At 39.2% G+C, this 17,940-nt stretch overlaps 1 protein-coding gene across 2 annotated transcripts in view; it reads right to left on the bottom strand.

The window, feature by feature from the left end:
• Positions 1 to 16,940, bottom strand: part of HIBADH (3-hydroxyisobutyrate dehydrogenase) — a 141,525-nt gene extending 124,585 nt beyond the window's left edge. Inside the window, exons 1-3 of one of the 2 annotated variants that reach the window (XM_077996983.1) lie at positions 16,778 to 16,940; positions 13,375 to 13,472; positions 3,575 to 3,735 (exon numbers count right to left, since the gene is read on the bottom strand). In XM_077996983.1, the coding sequence (XP_077853109.1) occupies positions 3,575 to 3,735; positions 13,375 to 13,450 (237 nt within the window). In that variant the 5' untranslated portion in view covers positions 13,451 to 13,472; positions 16,778 to 16,940. The remainder of the gene's footprint in view (positions 1 to 3,574; positions 3,736 to 13,374; positions 13,473 to 16,777) is intronic. The other variant, XM_002803344.4, reaches the window with a different exon arrangement.
• Between the last annotated feature and the right edge of the window lie 1,000 nt (positions 16,941 to 17,940).

The raw sequence follows: 17,940 nt of genomic DNA, 5'->3' as shown, positions 1-17,940 counted from the left end.
TTCAACCCACTAAACAACCCATACAATAGATAATTATTATTAAATTCTAACTCCATGGGTACAGAACCACAAAAGAGAAGGGGCAAGGGAGACAAATGATCAGTGGCTTGACTGATCTAGGTACTTTATTTTCCAGCAATCTAGTTTATAAATAGGTTAACAGGTAGCTACATTTCAGAATCATCAACAGAGATCACACACACACACACACACACACACACACACACACTCAAAAACGTCGTTCACGTTAGTTTCACTAATTAGTGACTATACATCACGTAATTAAAAGAACCAAAACTCCAAAGTCAAAGACCTTTGTTTAGACACTGGCTCTTGCTATTCATTCACTGCACAGTGGTAACTCTTCCTCTGAGAGGTATCCATTCCAAGACTCGCAGTGGATGTCTGAAACCACAGACAGTACCAAATCCTATAACATAGTCTATATGTTTATAGAACATAGTCTATATGTTTCACTTCATGTTCTATATGTTTATAGAACATAGTCTATATAAATATACAGACTATGTTTTCCTTTTTTTTTTTTCCTTTTTAAGGCAAGGTCTCACTCCATCACCGAGGCTGCAGCGCACAGCTCACTGCAGCCTCAACCTCCTAGGCTCAAGTAATCCTCCCACCTCAGCCTCCCAAGTAGCTGGGACTACAGGCACACACAACCACGCTCAGCTAATTTTTTTTTTTTTTTTTTTTTTTCTGAGACAGAGTCTCCCTCCGTCATCCAGGCTGGACCAGAGTGGTGCAATCTCGGCTCATTGCAACCTCCGCCTCCCGGGCTCAAGTGATTCTCATGTCTCAGTCTCCCAAGTAGCTGAAATCACAGGCACATGCCACCACGCCTGGCTAATTTTTGTATTTTTAGTAGAGACGGGGTTTTGCCACATTGACCAGGCTGGTCTTGAACTCCTGGCCTCAAGTGATCCGCCTGTCTTGGCCTCCCAAAATGTTGGGATTAGAGGCGTGAGACACAGCGCCCAGCCAGTTTTTCTTTAAATATACACTTCTATGATAAAGTTTTAATCTACAAATTAGTCACAGTAAGAAATTAACAACAATAAAATAGAACAATTATAACGATATGCAAGCATCACTACTCCTGCACTTTGGACCATTATGAAATAAAATAAGGATTACCTGAAAATAAGCACGCAATATCACAACAGCCAATCACTGAGGCGGCTACTAAGCGGCTGATGGGCCAGAGAGTGTCTACAGCATGGAGACACTGGACAAAGGGATGATTCACATCCAGGGTGGGCAGAGCAGGACAGCACAAGATTTCATCATGCTACTCAGAACGGCATGCAATTTAAAACTTATAAATTGTTTATTTCTTGAATTTTGTACTTAACATTTTCAGACCACATTTGACTATAGGTAACTGAAATTGTAGAAAGTGAAACTACAGATAATAAGAACCACTGTATAACGTTAGGGATATTATTTAGCTTCTCCAAGCATCAATTTCTTGATAACACTTCTGTTGCAAAGACAAAATGAGATAATATACACAAAATATTTAGCAAAAGACCTGACACATAGTAGGTGCTCACTAAATACTGTATTAGATTCTTTTCTCTGCCTTTCAAAATATCTGTCAAAATATATCTATTTCAAAATAAATATCTATTTCAAAAATACCTATTTGAAAATAAATATCTCATTCACACAGGATGAATCACCATCTCTGAAGATGGTAAAAGGCCACCTTTCCCAGATTCTCTTATTCTTAAGGTAGGCTTCCTTCATACCTACCTAAAATTAGCAACACAAAAGAAATAATAAACTTGTTGGGAAATAGAGGTAGGCCTGGTAACTTCAGAGTATGAGGTAATTCAGGTAGGGCATCAGAAAGCTCTAGAATTCTGGGAAAACACAGGAGAGATTCACAAAGCAGTGACGATCATTACAGTTGTTCCACAGACAAGCTGGAAGTGCTACAGGGATAGAGGGAAAGTACTTGTGTTGGTAACAATTTAAAAGGTCACAAGTTTCTGCTTTGCCGGTCTAGGGTAATAGTCTCCATTCAATTCCTATTCCACTCTTTGGTCAAATTTTGTATTTAATTGAAGATATTTCCTCTGTTTAGAGATGAAGTACCCTTGTTACTCTTACTAACAGATAAACCACTGTAAAACGGCAATACCAAATAGATGTGTTATCCCAGAAAATAATAACCATCTCCTCAAAATAACTACTAATTGGTTCATCTCAGACTGAATATCAACTTGAAATGCTCACCATCTCTGAAGATGGTAAAAGGCCACCTTTCCCAGATTCTCTACTATACAACTGATCAAATTTCTCCAACAAGGCTACTAAGTCCCTACATTAATTAAGCCCATAAGCCTGCTGTACTGGGAGTATAGTATCTGTATTCAGCGACTGAACAGGCAGAAGCAGCCACAACACTACGCTGAAAAGTTCCAAAGTCATACTTCCACCCTAACACTACACTGCTGCAATTTCCATATGGCACAAAAACCACGGAAAGGGAAAAGATTCAGATATCTAGTTGTGAAAATGGCCTCTAAGTTACCTAAAGCTGTTCTGTATCTAGGTATAGCATTTATCAGTATTTATTTTCAAGTCTATTATCTAGAAGTTGACTAATTTTTTTCTCTCACCTTTTTCTCAGGAATTTTTTAGTATTCTCTGTTTTGGGGTCACATACTATCCTCAGTTACCATTCTACAACTTGACCAAGAAGGATTTCCTCATATCTAGAAAAAACAAACTCTATATTCAGATACTGATACATGGTCTCCTATAATTTGAGTTATTGATAAAGTTTAACAAATCCAAACAACTCAAGACTTAACCAGCAGATACTATCATCCAACATGATAAACTCTAGTACCAAAATTCTTTAACATGAATGATAGCCTAAAAACAAAACACTAGAGATTCACTATAACTCAACTCTTCATTACAAGACATAGTGTTTTTAGGTTGTCTCCTGGTTTATGGCCAATAACTAATAATTATGCACAAAGTGCTGCTATATGGTGTTTACAAAGTATGTTCACATACATTCTCTCATTTGAGCTTCACAACCTAATGGCGTAAGTTGTCATCATTCACCTTTTAAGAATGAGGAAATCAGCAGAAGTGATGTAACTTGCCCCCAGTAAGAAAGCACGTAACTATCTGAACTAGAACCCAAACTAAGCTTTATATCTCTCAGTCTACTCTTGTTTTAAAGACAATTGTGCTTTTAATAACACAGGAGATTATTTCCACCAAACTAAATACTTTAACAGCACAATCAGTAAAGTTACTATCTCAGAAAACTGATACAGAGCTAAAGCAAGGCCCTCTCACCAAATGTGCAAAATGTTCCAAGTCACCGCCAAAGAATAGATACCCCTGAGTGTCTGACGAGAACTCTCCTTTACTGCAAATCTGGATGTTGGATGTTTACATATATATAAAATTAACATTGAATCAGGTTTACAACTCCATTGGGTATACTTCTAACAAGCTGTCACTTATTTGAATGTACATTCATTTTTAATCCTCAAAATCTAAAACAAATCTAAAGAAAAGGTCTTACCTGTTCACCTGCATCTTGAAACTCTTTGCAGGCATCAGGGAACACATCATAAATAATAAGTGGATAGCCATGTTTCATGAGATTTTTTGCCATTGGATTCCCCATGTTGCCCAGTCCAATGAATCCAACTGGAGTCTTTGAAGCCACTGACCTAGAACACACTGATTTCAATACATTATATTCAATAGGGGCAAATAATATTTTTTATTGTAAACATTCATTTAATATTAGCAAGTCAATTGTTAGGTTTTTTTTTTTTTTTTTTTTAACTAAAAGAAACTTTTAGGACCAGGTGCAGTGGTGCGCACCTATAATCCTAGCTACTTGGGAGGCTGAGGCAGGAGGACTGCTCAAGCCCAGGAGTTTTAGAACAGCCTAGGCAACACAATGAGATCCCATCTCAAAAATACACAAAATAATAATACATTTATTTAAGAAAAAAAAATCCCACTAACTTTTAAAAGGTTAATTTTAAACTAATGGACCTAACCACATTTAAAGTTATCAACAATGTGCAGGCAGACTAACTTCTAATTATTTAGTTTTCTGGGGCACAGTCACAAAATTTTAAGCATTTTTCCTGTTTTGTACCTGTATAACATTCCTTTACCATTTTTAACACTAAACTAAATAACATTATCATTTACAAAACACCTAATATGTGATTCACTTATAATGTGAAGTATTCTATATTATCTCCCTTAATAATGTGTATAAAAGACAGAAGTATTCAATAAGACCTATGTCTTGGACCAGCTCCAAGAATGGAAAAGCTTTTCACCTTCCCACTCCCACAGTTACAGAAACCATCTCCTCCAATGATACAAAAAACAAAAAAAAATCTCAAAAAGATGTTAAACCCAGTAGAATGGAATCATCGGTTTATAAAGGTGGTCCTGGGGGAGAAAGCGGAGACACTTCCATAGGCTTTAAATGGCAAGTATAACAGTATCAGGACCTTGGTCTAACAACTCTGAACTTTCAGAAAAGAGAAACTTCCTTATTTTATTTATTTATTTATTTTATTTTATTTTTTTTTTTTTGAGATGGAGTCTTGCTCTGTCACCCAGGCTGGAGGGTAGTGATGCAATCTCGGCTCACTGAAGCCTCTGCCTACTGGGTTCAAGCAATTCTCACGCCTCAGCCTCCGGAGTAGCAGGGATCACAGGCACGTACCACCACGCCTGGTTAATTTTTGTACTTTTAATAGAGACAGGGTTTCACTCTGTTGACCAGACTGCCATTTAAAAAAAAAAAAAAAAGCCTTAAAAACTATACAGATTTTATTTATTCTTTTCTTTTTCATATAAGACTTTTTGAAATTACTCTGTGGGCATATGAATCAAAGTAATGCGTTACAGAGTGGGGAGGCTTTACATTACTATGGAAATAACATTAGATGCAGTTTTTCACTTTCTAGATTGAGAACTCCACTCAACAAATATTAATTGCATGAAGTACTACGACAGAGCTCAGAGATAGACACAAGCAATGTATGGTCCCTGTCCTTTAAAAGCTCACAGTCTAGTGAGGGAAGAAAGAGAAATAACTCTCCTTGCCCTTTCATTTCCCAGAATTCTTTTTCTTTTTTCTTTCAAGAACTCCAGCTTTAAAATTTGTAGTGCAACAACTAATCACAGTCCCTCTTTTAAGTTTCAGGTCCCCTCAACTGAACTTAATCTGCTCTTCCCTGAATTGAATCTGAATGGAATGAGACTTGTTAAAAGCAAATTATTTGAAGCCCTAATGCTTAAGAACTAGAGGTCTTCTTGGGTTAGAAGCATATTTAATTCCTTTAACTTAATGATTGACTAACACTCCCATTAAATGTGGGTGTCATTTCCGTGCAACATCATTTAACAGGTGCTAAGTTTAATACACTGATATAATAGTACATTGGTATAATTTGTCTTTCTGGCCCACGAGGAATTCAGTAACAGAAAAGTGACACCTAATTGAAATTTTATTTTGATATTTAAAAAAAATGAGTACACTTCATCGAGAACTCTAACTAATGCTCACAAACAAACTAGCAATAATAGCCAGAAAGACAATGTGGCATTACTGTGCCTGACTACTGTGTTAAGGTTGAAAAGGTATAATTTAGCAATCTAAAAACATTAGAAACTAGGAAGATTATAATTTAAAGACAGTTAATTTAACAGGCAATTCACCCTAGGTCAAACACTTCGTAAGTACAGTCAGGTAGAACCACAATTCATTACAAATTCAACAAATATTAAGCAACTATCACATGTACCAAAAGAGATGCCAAAGAAGGTAAGAGACACAGTCCTTGCCTTCAACAAGCTTAAAACCCAAGAAGAAATAAACCATGTACATAAACACTGACATAAGACAGTTAAGGATAAACAGAATGCTGATGAAAAATGAGAATTCATGGTGTGGGAACTTGAGGAAGGTGGCATCTGACCTGGATATTAAGCAAGGGGTAGGATTTCAAATGGATAGGAGGGTAAGGAGAAAAAGTTCCAAATAGAAAAAGGAACATGAATATACACAAGGAACTAGAAGAGCCATGAAGAAATGACAGTAATAGTTAATACTTGCTGCAATTTTACTACATGCCAGACACTGTACTAAGCACTTTATAAACAGACTTATTACCATATGCTATATATGAAGCCCATCTTACAGCTGAGAACCCTGATGCTTAGTGAGCTGAAGTAAAATACCCAATACTTTACTAAGTTGTAATGCCAAGATTCAAATCCAGACATTCTAATTTTAGAGTCTCCACTTGTAAACACTATATGATACTGCCCTCTATTCTTCCTAAAGAATGCACAAAGAAACAAAACAGCAAGAGATTAAGATTTTTTAAAAAATGCAACCATAATGTGGAAGGATGGAAGGATGCTAAACAACTGGTATTTTGTAGGCAAGAGGTAGTTACTGAAATGGTGGGCAAGAGAAATGACAGATGAGACTTAATACTTTAGGAACAGAAAAGAGGCAGCAGTGCACAATGAATGAACTTAAAGAGTCTGGAGGCAAGAAGACCAATATAAAAGCAACGGTAATCCTCTAGATGCCTTAGTTTGAGCTACTATAACAAATATACCATAATGGCTTAAATAACGAACACTTATTTCTCATAGTTCTGGAGGCCAGGAAGTCCAACATGAAGGTGGCAGCAGATCCAGTGTCTGGTAGGCCCATTTACTCGTTTCCCGATGGCCATTTTCTCACTGTATCCTCACACGGTAGAGAGCAGAAAGAGAAGCAGCTCTCACGTCTCTCTGTATAAGCGCGCTAATCCTATTCACAGGAGCTCTACCTGCATGATCTAATTGCCTCCCAAACGGCCGAGCTCCTAATATCATTATATTGAGGGTTACGAATTTTGGCCAGGCACATTGGCTCACGCCTATAATCCCAGCACTTTGGGAGGCCAAAGTGGGTGGATCACCTGCGGTCAGGAGTTTGAGACCAACCTGGACAACATGGTGAAACCCAGTGTTTACTAAAAATACAAAAATTAGCCAGGCATGGTGGCATGCGCCTGTAATCCCAGCTACTCAGAAGGGTGAGGCAGGAGGATCGCTTGAACACAGGGGGGTGGAAGCTGCAGCGAGCCAAGATTGTACCACTGCACTTCAGCCTGGGTGACAGAGCAAGACTCCATCTCAAAAAAGAAAAAAAAAGGAATTCAACATAAAAATTTTGTAGGGACATAAAATTTCAGTCCATAACAAAGTCAAAGTTAATAAAGTGTGGTAGCCACAGGAAAAGACAGGTATAAAAAATACTTCAAAGACAGAAGTAAAAGGATATAACAATGGATTGGATTATAAGCTAAAATAAGGGTGAGGTCCAAAATGACAGCAAGAGAATAGTGTTATCAATACCTAAGTGAAAAAATCAAGGAGATCTGGCTCAGTTTTACACAGGGCAACGATGAACTGTCAATGAGCTGAAAGACGTCCAACAGACTATTAGAAATATCATGACCAAGGTTTCAGTTATAGGATGAGAAAAAAGAGATATACATGGTAGCCACCTGTCTCAAAGTAAGAGATGAAATCTGTAAAAGCTAATAAAATCACCAGATGAGTATAAAGAGGCTGAAGGTCAAAAGCTGAACCTCTCTGAAGCCCAAGAGAATGTGTATACTCAAAAGTCAAAACCAACCCTAAGCTGAAACAGATGTTAGAATCAGGAAACAAGGACATTAAAAATTATAACTGTAGTCCATATATTCCAAAGGTAGAATTATGAAAGATATTTTTACCAATCCAAATTAAATTTCTTGAGCTGAAATCTACCAATAAAATGTGTGAGATGAAAATTATACCAGAAGATTAACCAAAGAATAGATACCAAAGATTAATAACCTTGAAGATAAATCAATAGAAACTATTTAAAACACAGAGAAAAAAAACAATTTAAAAAATAAAGAGAGCATCAATATGCTGTGAGACAGCTTCAACCACCCAAACACATATGTAACTCGAGTCCTCAAACGAGGGGAGAGAAGTGGGGCAGAAAATATATGTGAAGAATGAATGGCCAAAAATGTTCCAAAGTTGATGAAAACTACAAACACCCCACGCATCCAAGGAACTGGATGAACCCCAATACAAAAAACGTGAAGAAAACCATACCAAGACACATCACAATCAAACACATAAGAGCAGCCACAGGAAAAAAGACACACTATGTAGAAAGGGAAAAAGATAAGGATAAAGGCAGATTTTTCATCAGAAACAATGCAAGTGAGAAGACAGTGGTGCAACATTTTTTAAACACTAGAAGGAAAAAACAACTGTCAAGCTAGAAATCTATAACCAGGAAAAATATACAAACATTCGTATATTCCACAGGTATGAATAAATCTCAGGGATATGGTGATGGATATGTTTACTTTTTTTTTTTTTTTTTTTTGACAGGGTCTCACTCTGTCGCCCAGGCTAGAGTGCAGTGGCGTGATCACAGCTCGCTGCAGCCTCAACTTCCCAAGCTCAGATATCCCACTTCAGCTTCCCAAGTAGCTGGACTACAGGCACATGCCACCACGCCAGTCTAATTTTTGTATTTTTTTGTAGAGAAGAGGTTTCATCATGTTGGCCAGAATGGTCTCAAACTCCTGAGCTCAAGCAATCAACAGGCCTCAGCCTCCTAAAGTGCTAAGAGTGTAGGCGTGAGCCACCGCACCAAGCCACACTATCCTGACTGTGAGGATAGCTTCACTGGCTTATATACATCAAAACTTACCAAATTGTATACTTTATGTACAATTTATCGTATGTCACTATATTGCTAACAAAGCTGTTTTTAAAGTCAGTACCATATTTATAGAATCAAACAAGACAGTTCTCAATTAAAAAATACTGAAGTGATAGATTAATCAAATGTAAAGTAGGAAGTCTGAATAGATCCTTTTTAAAAAAAGCTGGACTTTTTTAAAAAAATAATGAAATCTTGAATATAAACTGTACATTAGATGATACCATGGAATTGCTGCTAATTGGCTTAGGTAGGACAATGGTAGTTTGGTTACATAGAATATCCTCATTCTTAGATTCATGCTGAAGCATTAGGGTTAAAGTGTCATGTCAGCAATTTACATTCAAGTGGAATACGTATATATGTGGAACAAAAAAAGATAATGTGGCAAAATATTAACAACTGTTGTTTCTAAGGAAAGAGTATATGGATGCCAGTTATATTATTCTTTCAATACTTTCTGCTTCATATTTTTCATAATAAAACAAAGGGGAAAAGTTTAGCACGTCTATGTGGAAAAAATATCACAAACAGATAAAATACAAATAACAAGAAAAATACTCCAACACATAACAAAAATAGGGCTACTTTGTTTTATATGTAAAATAACTTTAAAATCTGGAAGAAAATATAATTTTTTTAAGTAGGCAAAAATCACGAAATGACAACAGAAAATTTGTAAATTACCTCCCAAAAAACCCTCTAAATATATACCCAACTTGTCATAATTAGAGAAATGCAAAACAAAATGATGTAATACTATTTTTCACCTGTTGGATACGTTTTATTTCTTTGATAAAAACTGCTCTTGGTAAGAAATAACTGATGAAAACATATGCTCTCATATACTGTCCAACTGTATATTAGGTCAACCTTTTGGATGGTAATTTGGCAAAAAAAAAAAAATTTGAACTTTTATTTAAAATTTAAATTTAAAACATGCATACTCTCTGACCCAGCAATTCCATTTCTAAGAATATATAGTACACATGAGGGGCCAGCCAACTTTGTCTTAAAGGGTCAGGCAGTAAATTATTTTCAGCTTTGTGAGCCATAAGGCTCACAACTATTACAACTATTACATTCATCTATTTACAATTATTTCATTCTGTTACAACTATTTCATTCATCTACTCTAGTTTGAAAGCAGCCATAGACAACATACAAACAAATGGGTATGGCTGTGTTCCAATACAATTTTATTCACAAAAAAGGTGCCCAACTAAGGGCCATAGCAATCCCTACTATGTATTAAATTCTGAACAACACAAAGATACAGTTTATTACACCACTGCTTGTAACAGCCAAAAAACTGCAAATATATATTAATAAGGCACTTCATTCATAACTAATTATATATTAATAGGGCACTTAATTCATAACTAAATATACATTGTAGGGCACTTGATAATTCACAGTAAATAACACAATGAAATGTGCAAATGTTTAAAAAAAAAGGTGATATATTTATCTAAAATTATAGGAAAAAATCTCCAGGATAAGTTATTAAGTGGGAAAAAAAACCCCACAAAACGCTGAACATTATCTATAGGATAGAGTATGAGAGGAGAAAAAAGGATACATACGCATTAAGTTTTCTGATTTTCTGTATGGAGACACACGAAACAGTACTTACACCTGGAGAGTTGGACTACTGGGTCAGAGTTGAAGAAAATATTACATTTTATAACCTTTCCCATTTTTTTACCATGAGCATGTAACTTTTGTAACTACTTTTATAATAAAATTAAATACATAAAGTGGCACAGTGAAATTTAATATATGCCATGTGAATGAATAATAAACTAGGTAAGTTTCATCAAATAGGCATATGGGAATAAAAGCCAGTTCTAAAGCAATTACAAAGTAATGATGCTGATAAAAGTGGATTGTGTAAAGGTAAACAGTGTCACAGCAATCATTACACATTGCAGGTTGACTCTCCAATATTCTTTCCCCTAGATCCGAGGTCAAGTTCCAAACTGCCTAAACTAATACATGGTAATGTCATCCTTCTGCCAAATGACTAGTTCAGGAGCTGCCAGCCCTAAGTTAAAGTTCTAGAAATGCTGTGGAAAGTCTGCAAATGTAATGGGGAATGAACAAGAAATTAATGAAAGCATTGTATCTAATCAGCAAACTTCTGTGACTCTCAATACCACTAAGCTAAGTGACAGCTGGGGAAAGGCACAAACAGACCACAACAACGGATTTATCGAGAAATACAACAAGAGGCTGAAAAAAATAGTATTAGGCATCAGTGAAATTCCTAATTATAAATAAGTTTGAGACTGGATACAGACAAACCTAGAGAGAGACCTAACGAAATGAGGAAACAAGAAAGTATGTCTATGTACTTGGAGGAAAACGGAGGGAGTCAAAGGACCAGGTGATGAGCATTATGTAACATTATGTTTGTTAGAACAAGAATCACAGAGGGGGTTAAATCAACCAGAAGACTAGTTCTGCTGGTGAAATCTCGGCAAGAGAATCACTCCCACTACTAAGATCCTAGAGAAGCTCAAGTAGAGTGCTGATGTTTGTTACTAAAGCTGAAGAAGTGAAGAACAATGAGGCCATGTTGGATGGGCCAACATGAATGTGAATGAAGATAAAGTTTTCAAAGGGCTCAGCTCTCTTTATTTCATCTTTGCCTGTGGCAAAGTTAAAGAAAGGGCAGTATAATTAGATGACCTGATGTCAAAAGAGAAGAAGTTATTTATTGATAGTGATAATGTTTAAAATTTTCTCTGAGTTGGGAAGGCCTAGGTTCCTATCCAGATAATTTCACTTCTCAGATGTATACAAGTTACTTAACTTCTCAAGACATTGTTTGATCAATAAAAGTACCTACTTCAGAAGGTTATTGTAAAGATTACTTGAGATAATGCATATAAAGCGTTCAACAGTGCCTGACACATGACAGATAATACGTATTACTTACTCTTACTAAAATTGGTCAAGAAGTAGCAGTACAGGTGAAGTCCTATGCCAACTGCCCCATTTTGCCTAGTGGGTTAGAAGTAAGAGTCAAAGAGATAGAAAAAGGAATAGATGCCTGTAGGAGAAGCCCTGTATCTGGGGAAAGAAAGCTTTTAGTTAAGGTGAAGCACCTGAATAAGCACTTGGCAAATACAAAAGAATTTGCAACCAAAGGAGCAGAAATCCATGAGCATAATGGAATGATTATTGCCCTAAAAACTTTCAAACCTAAATAACGCATCTCTCTTTAAATAACTTCTGACAGTAGAGAGTGGAAAAAGTAGAGTTAAAACATAAATAAAACCAAACTGGGAGAAAATCAATCAACAAAATACAAAGGTGATACTGGTTGACCGGTTAAGAAACTAGCATTAGTGTCTATTACTGGGGACCAATGTAAAGAAACTAGCTAGAAAACTTGGCAAAGTTTGTTTCTAAATTTATAGATGCAAATTTACCAATCATGACCTCTTTCTCCAATGTAACAAGGGGAGTTATCCGTATCTTGACAACCTTAAGTGCTACCAAAAACCAGGTTTCACTAAGTGTCAAAATGCAAAAACTGGTAACAAGTTAATTACTTTACATTTCTGAGGCTTCTTTTCTATTCAAAGTAATGCATTTTCATTGTAGAAAACTAGAATGAAAAAGTATATAGTCATAAGGGGAAACAATCTCATTACACAAAAATAAAAACATTTTGCATGGACCTTCAGTCTTTCGACTGCATTTTTCATTGTATCATTAGGTTTTCTATACAATGTATGTCTATTTTATCACATAATACTGCATCATAAGCACTCTATCTGCTTTACTATTAAGAGTTACTAAACTAAGGGTGAGGACTTTCTCTATAAAGGCCTTTATGGTCTCAGTTAACTTATTTTAGTAATAAATACGCTCCTTATGTAATTTCACAAGTTTAGGGTCAACTTTTAGTCCCAGGACCACGAGCAGCTTTTCAGAACTTCATGTGCAGCCCCAGAAGCTAAGGTAAAGGGAAAAACCGCCATTATATATTTGATTTATCCAATGAGTTATGCTACTTTGAAAGTAAATTTCATGTATACAGAAGGACCAAAAATATTAAAAATTGTATTCCTGTTTCTATACATGATGCTAACTTTTCCATTCTACCTTTGGTCAGGTGGTCACTTCAAGATGATCTGATGTGATTTATTTTTCCATGTACAAGCTGGAGAGTCACAACAAGACATTTTGTAGAGGGCCTACATCCATAGATTTTTTTCTCTGTATAAATAAGTCTGAAACTAAATGTAATTACCTTGTAAAATAACATACACAATTGTATCAAACAGGTGATGAAATAGTAATATACATACAATTTAATATTTCTCATTCTTCTATTTCCCTTTCAATGCTTTAAGTATTTTAAAATTAGGCTCAGGTACAGCGGCTCATGCCTGTAATCCCAGTACTTTAGGAGGCTGAGGTAGGAGGATCAGTTGACTCCTGGCGTTCAAGACCAGCCTAGGCAACATGGTGAGACTCCATCTCCACAAAAAAAAAAAAAAAAAAAAAAAAAAGCCAGGCGTGGTGGTGTGCACCTGTGGTCCCAGCTACTTGGGAGGCTGAGGCAGGAGGATTGCTTGAGCCCAGGAGGTTGAGGTGACAATGAGCCATGACTGCACCACTGCACTCCAGCCTGGGCAAGAGAGAGAGAAACCCCATCTCAAATAAATAAATAAATAAATAAACAAACATACAAACAAACATTTAAAAATTAAGATGTGGCAGGCTGGGCACAGTGACTAATGCCTGCAAGCCCAACACTTAAGGAGGTCAAGGCAAGAGGATGGCTTCAGGCCAGCAGTTCTAAACCAGTGTAGTAGGCTACTAGCCTTGTCTCAAAAAACATTTTTTTTAATTAGCTAGGTATGGTGGTGCACCCCTGCAATCCTAACTACTTGGGAAGCTGAGGCAGAAGATCACTTGAGTCCAGGAATTCAAGGTTGCAATGAGCTAAGTAGGTGCCACTGTACTCCTGCCTGGACAACACCGGGAGACCTGTCTCTAAAACGTATTTATAAAAAAATTAAAAAGATGTGCTACTAACTGGCAACTTTCAGGTTTCATTTTTTTAAACAGTAAATAAATTATATAGATCCTTATATTATCATTTGTATGATATAAACATCTTAAACATACTACAAATATCCAAGAGAATTCAGAACATCACACATTATTATTTGAACATGGTTCTTTTCTTTTTTTTTTTTGGGACGGACTCTCGCTGTGTCGCCCAGGCTGGAGTGCAGTAGCCCCATCTCAGCTCACTGCAAGCTCCGCCTCCCGGGTTCAGGTCATTCTCCTGCCTCCGCCTCCCGAGTAGCTGGGACTACAGGCACCCGCCACCACACCCGGCTAATTTTGTTTTGTATTTTTTAGTAGAGACGGGGTTTCACCGTGTTAGCCAGGATGGTCTCTATCTCCTGACCTCGTGATCCGCCTGCCTCGGCCTCCCAAAGTGCTGGGATTACAGGCGTGAGCCACCGCGCCCAGCCTGAACATGGTTCTTTTTCTTAATGTCATTTGACTCCAAACTTGCAGGTAGATTTTTTTCTACTCTTTAAGAATCTAATGTCAAAAAAGTTAACACTTTTGCAGTAAACTCAAATTAACAGAAATTTAAATGTTTAAAACAATTCCAGAGAAAGGCCGGGAGCGGTGGCTCACGCCTGTAATCCCAGCACTTTGGGAGGCCGAGGCGGACGGATCACGAGGTCAGGAGATGGAGATCATCCTGGCTAGCAGGTGAAACCCCGTCTCTACTAAAAAATACCAAAAAAATTAGCTGGGCGTGGTGGTGGGCACCTGTAGTCCCAGCTACTCGGGAGGCTGAGGCAGGAGAAAGGCGTGAACCCGGGAGGCGGAGCTTGCAGTGAGCCAAGATCACGCTACTGCACTCCAGCCTGGGTAAGAGCGAGACTCCATCTCAAAAAAAAAAAAAAAAAAAAATTCCAGAGAAAAAAACAATTGGTGAAGTGATCTAATCACTTTGTCACAAAAGAACTATTTAAAATTTATCAGAAATCTACATTCTTACAATATCTTTGGGCCAAAGAACCCAAAGTACAAGACCATATGCCAAAGTAATCTAATCAGCACTCTTGAGGTAGGACCTCCCAGTTTACAGAGGCACCTATTAGTCTTAGGCCTCAGGCTCTTTCACCATGAACTGGTAAGAACTTTCATAACGCTAAAAGGTACATCAAGGGTTCATTAAAATACCATTAGAACACCTTGTAAAACCACTAAACAGCAAATATGTCTTCCTTGGCTAATTAGAACTGAAAGAATTGTGAATTCATGTGAAAAGTGCTGCTACTGTGGAAAAGTGTCTTTTTTTTTAAGGTTATCTCAAAAGTCGGGAGCATTTTTGTAGCTCAATATATAAGCTCAAATAGTGATTACATTCAGGTTTGGCACATTCTGAGTTTTTATCTTGTTACTGTGGTTCTGTATCAGACACGTGCTCTCTTGCATCTCGCCAAGCCTCTGTCCTCCAACCAGAAACGAAATTCAGAAGTTTCACTGAGGGGGAGAATGGCAAGCTGTTAAGAATTTTAAGAGAAAGTTCTTACAATTCCAGGCCAGGCACGGTGGCTCATGCCTATATTCCCAGCACTCTGGGAGGATCACTTGAGCCCAGGGGTTCAAGACCAGCCTGGGCAACATGGCAAAACCCTGTCCCTAGTGAAAATACAAAAACTGGACGGGCATGGTGGCGCATGCCTGTAATCCCAGCTACTCGGGAGGCTGAGGTGGTGGGAGGATCACCTAAGCCCAGGAGGTCGAGGCTGCAGTGAACAGTGTGATTGGGCCACCGCACTCCAGTCTGGGCGACAGAGACCCTGTCTCAAAAAAAAAAAAAAAAGGGGGGGGGCAGGATGGGGGAGGCTCAAATCCTAACCTACCACACTTTTTTAACCAAACATTAGAAAAAATTAATGCCAAGATATTTTTGTGGTTAATCCTCAGTATCATCTTGCTACAAGGTGCACTGTTACAACTCTCAAACTTTCACAAGAAAACGGCAGTGTCCCCACAAATCAACCAATTTTTCAATTAAAGAGGAGTCTTGGTGTGATAGAAAGTGAAGGAATTAGGTAGAACTGAGAACTACTTCCTAGATCTTGCTGGGAATATCCTGATTCACTTATCCAAGGGGCCTCATGTCCCTCGTGCGGAATATGAAAGACTGTGGATCTTCATCCTGGCTCTAACAACTGTCTCTTCATAAATTCATGGCTAGCTTCCACAATTTACAATAGTATAAGAGGAGGGAGGCAGGATAAATTCCGCCCACAATCTTGAGGACGCTGAACATGCTTTGGTTCATAATTTGACAGAAATGACATTTTTTAGATGGCACAGTTACAGTAGAGGGGGGAAGCCCGTCTTGCTGGTCAAGGCTGACTCAAACTTTGCTGGAAGATTTACTGCCTGGCTTGTACAGACACCGCTTGTGTAATAAGGCCATTCCCTCGTACTCAAGTGGTTAAACATCAGGCCCTGCTGCCCAACTGTGTCCCCAATCCAAGGTGCACCCTGGGGGCGCTGAAAGGCCAGGGGGCGCTGGGGTGAGTGCGGGGTTGCCCCTGGAGTTGGGCCCTCCAAAAGTCCTCGGAGTCCTAACTCCAAAGCAGCATGCCGCGGTCCCAAATACTCTTCCCTTCAGCGCAAGCTCTTCCCCACCTCTTCCTAAATACCGAAAAGGGCGCTGAACCCGTTCATCAGGAGCCGGGGAGAAAGGGAGGTAAGGCAGAGGGGGGTACTCGCGGAGTGGCGGCCGGAGAAGAGGACAGGCCTTTAGGACCAGCCAAAATATTGGTTTTTAAGCCCCAGCCCAAGCGCAGCACCTCCCGAGAAAAGACTTCTTCGGCCGTCTGGACAGAAGAAGCGAGCGGCCGAAAGAAGGACAAGGGGGAGGAGGCGTGAGGTCCTTACCCGCTGCAAAGCTGCCGGCTGCCGGCCGCAGCCGCCGGCTCCAGTACCGGAGACCGGAGGCAGCTCCGAGGAGCCGTAAGGAGGCTGCCATGCTGCCCCCGCCCCTCCTCCCCGCGGTGACCGCCGCCGCCTCCTGGAGGGCCCACAGACGGCGAGCGTGTGCAGCGGGACTAGCTGGCTCGGCCACGGAAAAAGCCGCGCGCGCACGCGCTCTCACCGCTCGGGGGCGGGTGCCCACGCGCGACAGAAGGAGCGCGGAGCCGAGAGGAGCGGCCTGACGCGGCAGAGCCTGTCAATCCCCTTACGGACAGGGAAACAGACCAATCAGAACTCCCAGATCCGCCGCTGCGCGAAGGACCAATAAGAGGTCTTTTTGAACAGTGGCGTCAGGCGCCCTGGCTCTGCCCCCAAGCTCGTGCCTCATTTACAGCCTGCGGGCGGGAGTCTGCTTGTTTACCAAAGCAGAGGGCGTGTGGGAGCAGGTGGCCGTCTCTGGCTCCCGCCTCTTTGGAAAACCTGTCCCCAGAACCGTCCTGCGGAGAGCTGTATTGCGTGTTTAAAAGGACAAAACTGACTCGCAGCTTGAAAAACACTCAGAAAGCTACCATGTGTGTAATAACTTTTAAATTCATTTGATTTTGTTTAACACAACAGTTTCTCAATAAATTCTAAAAATAGTAGGAAAAGAAGTTGGTAACATTATCTTTGAAGGGAAGAATTACTAGAAACTTGCACTTTCTATTTCAAGTATTTCTCTAATACTTGAAAATTCTACAGCCTAAATCCATTTTGTAAGCAAAACTAAATATAAAATCCAGAAAGTAGTAGTATATGTATGTGTATTAGAAAGACAGTCCTTTTTTTTTTTTCCTTCTTTGGAGACGGAGTCTGTCACCCAGTCTGGAGTGCAGTGGTGCGATCTCGGCTCACTGCAACCTCCGCCTCCCGGGTTCAAGTGATTCTCTTACTTCAGCCTCCGGAGTAGGTGAGGTGAGACTGCAGGCCTGCGTGCGCCACCACACCCGGCTAATTTTTTGTCACTTTTAGTAGAGGCGGGGTGTCGCCATTTTGCCCAGGCTGGTCTCAAACTCCTGGCCTCAAGTGATCCGCCAGCCTCGGCCTTCCAAAGTGCTGGGGATTACAGGCGTGAGCCACTGCACCGT

The sequence above is a fragment of the Macaca mulatta genome, chromosome 3 (assembly GCF_049350105.2).
Source record: "Macaca mulatta isolate MMU2019108-1 chromosome 3, T2T-MMU8v2.0, whole genome shotgun sequence".
Lineage (NCBI taxonomy): Eukaryota > Metazoa > Chordata > Mammalia > Primates > Cercopithecidae > Macaca > Macaca mulatta.
This window is presented reverse-complemented; position numbering and strand designations above follow the sequence as displayed.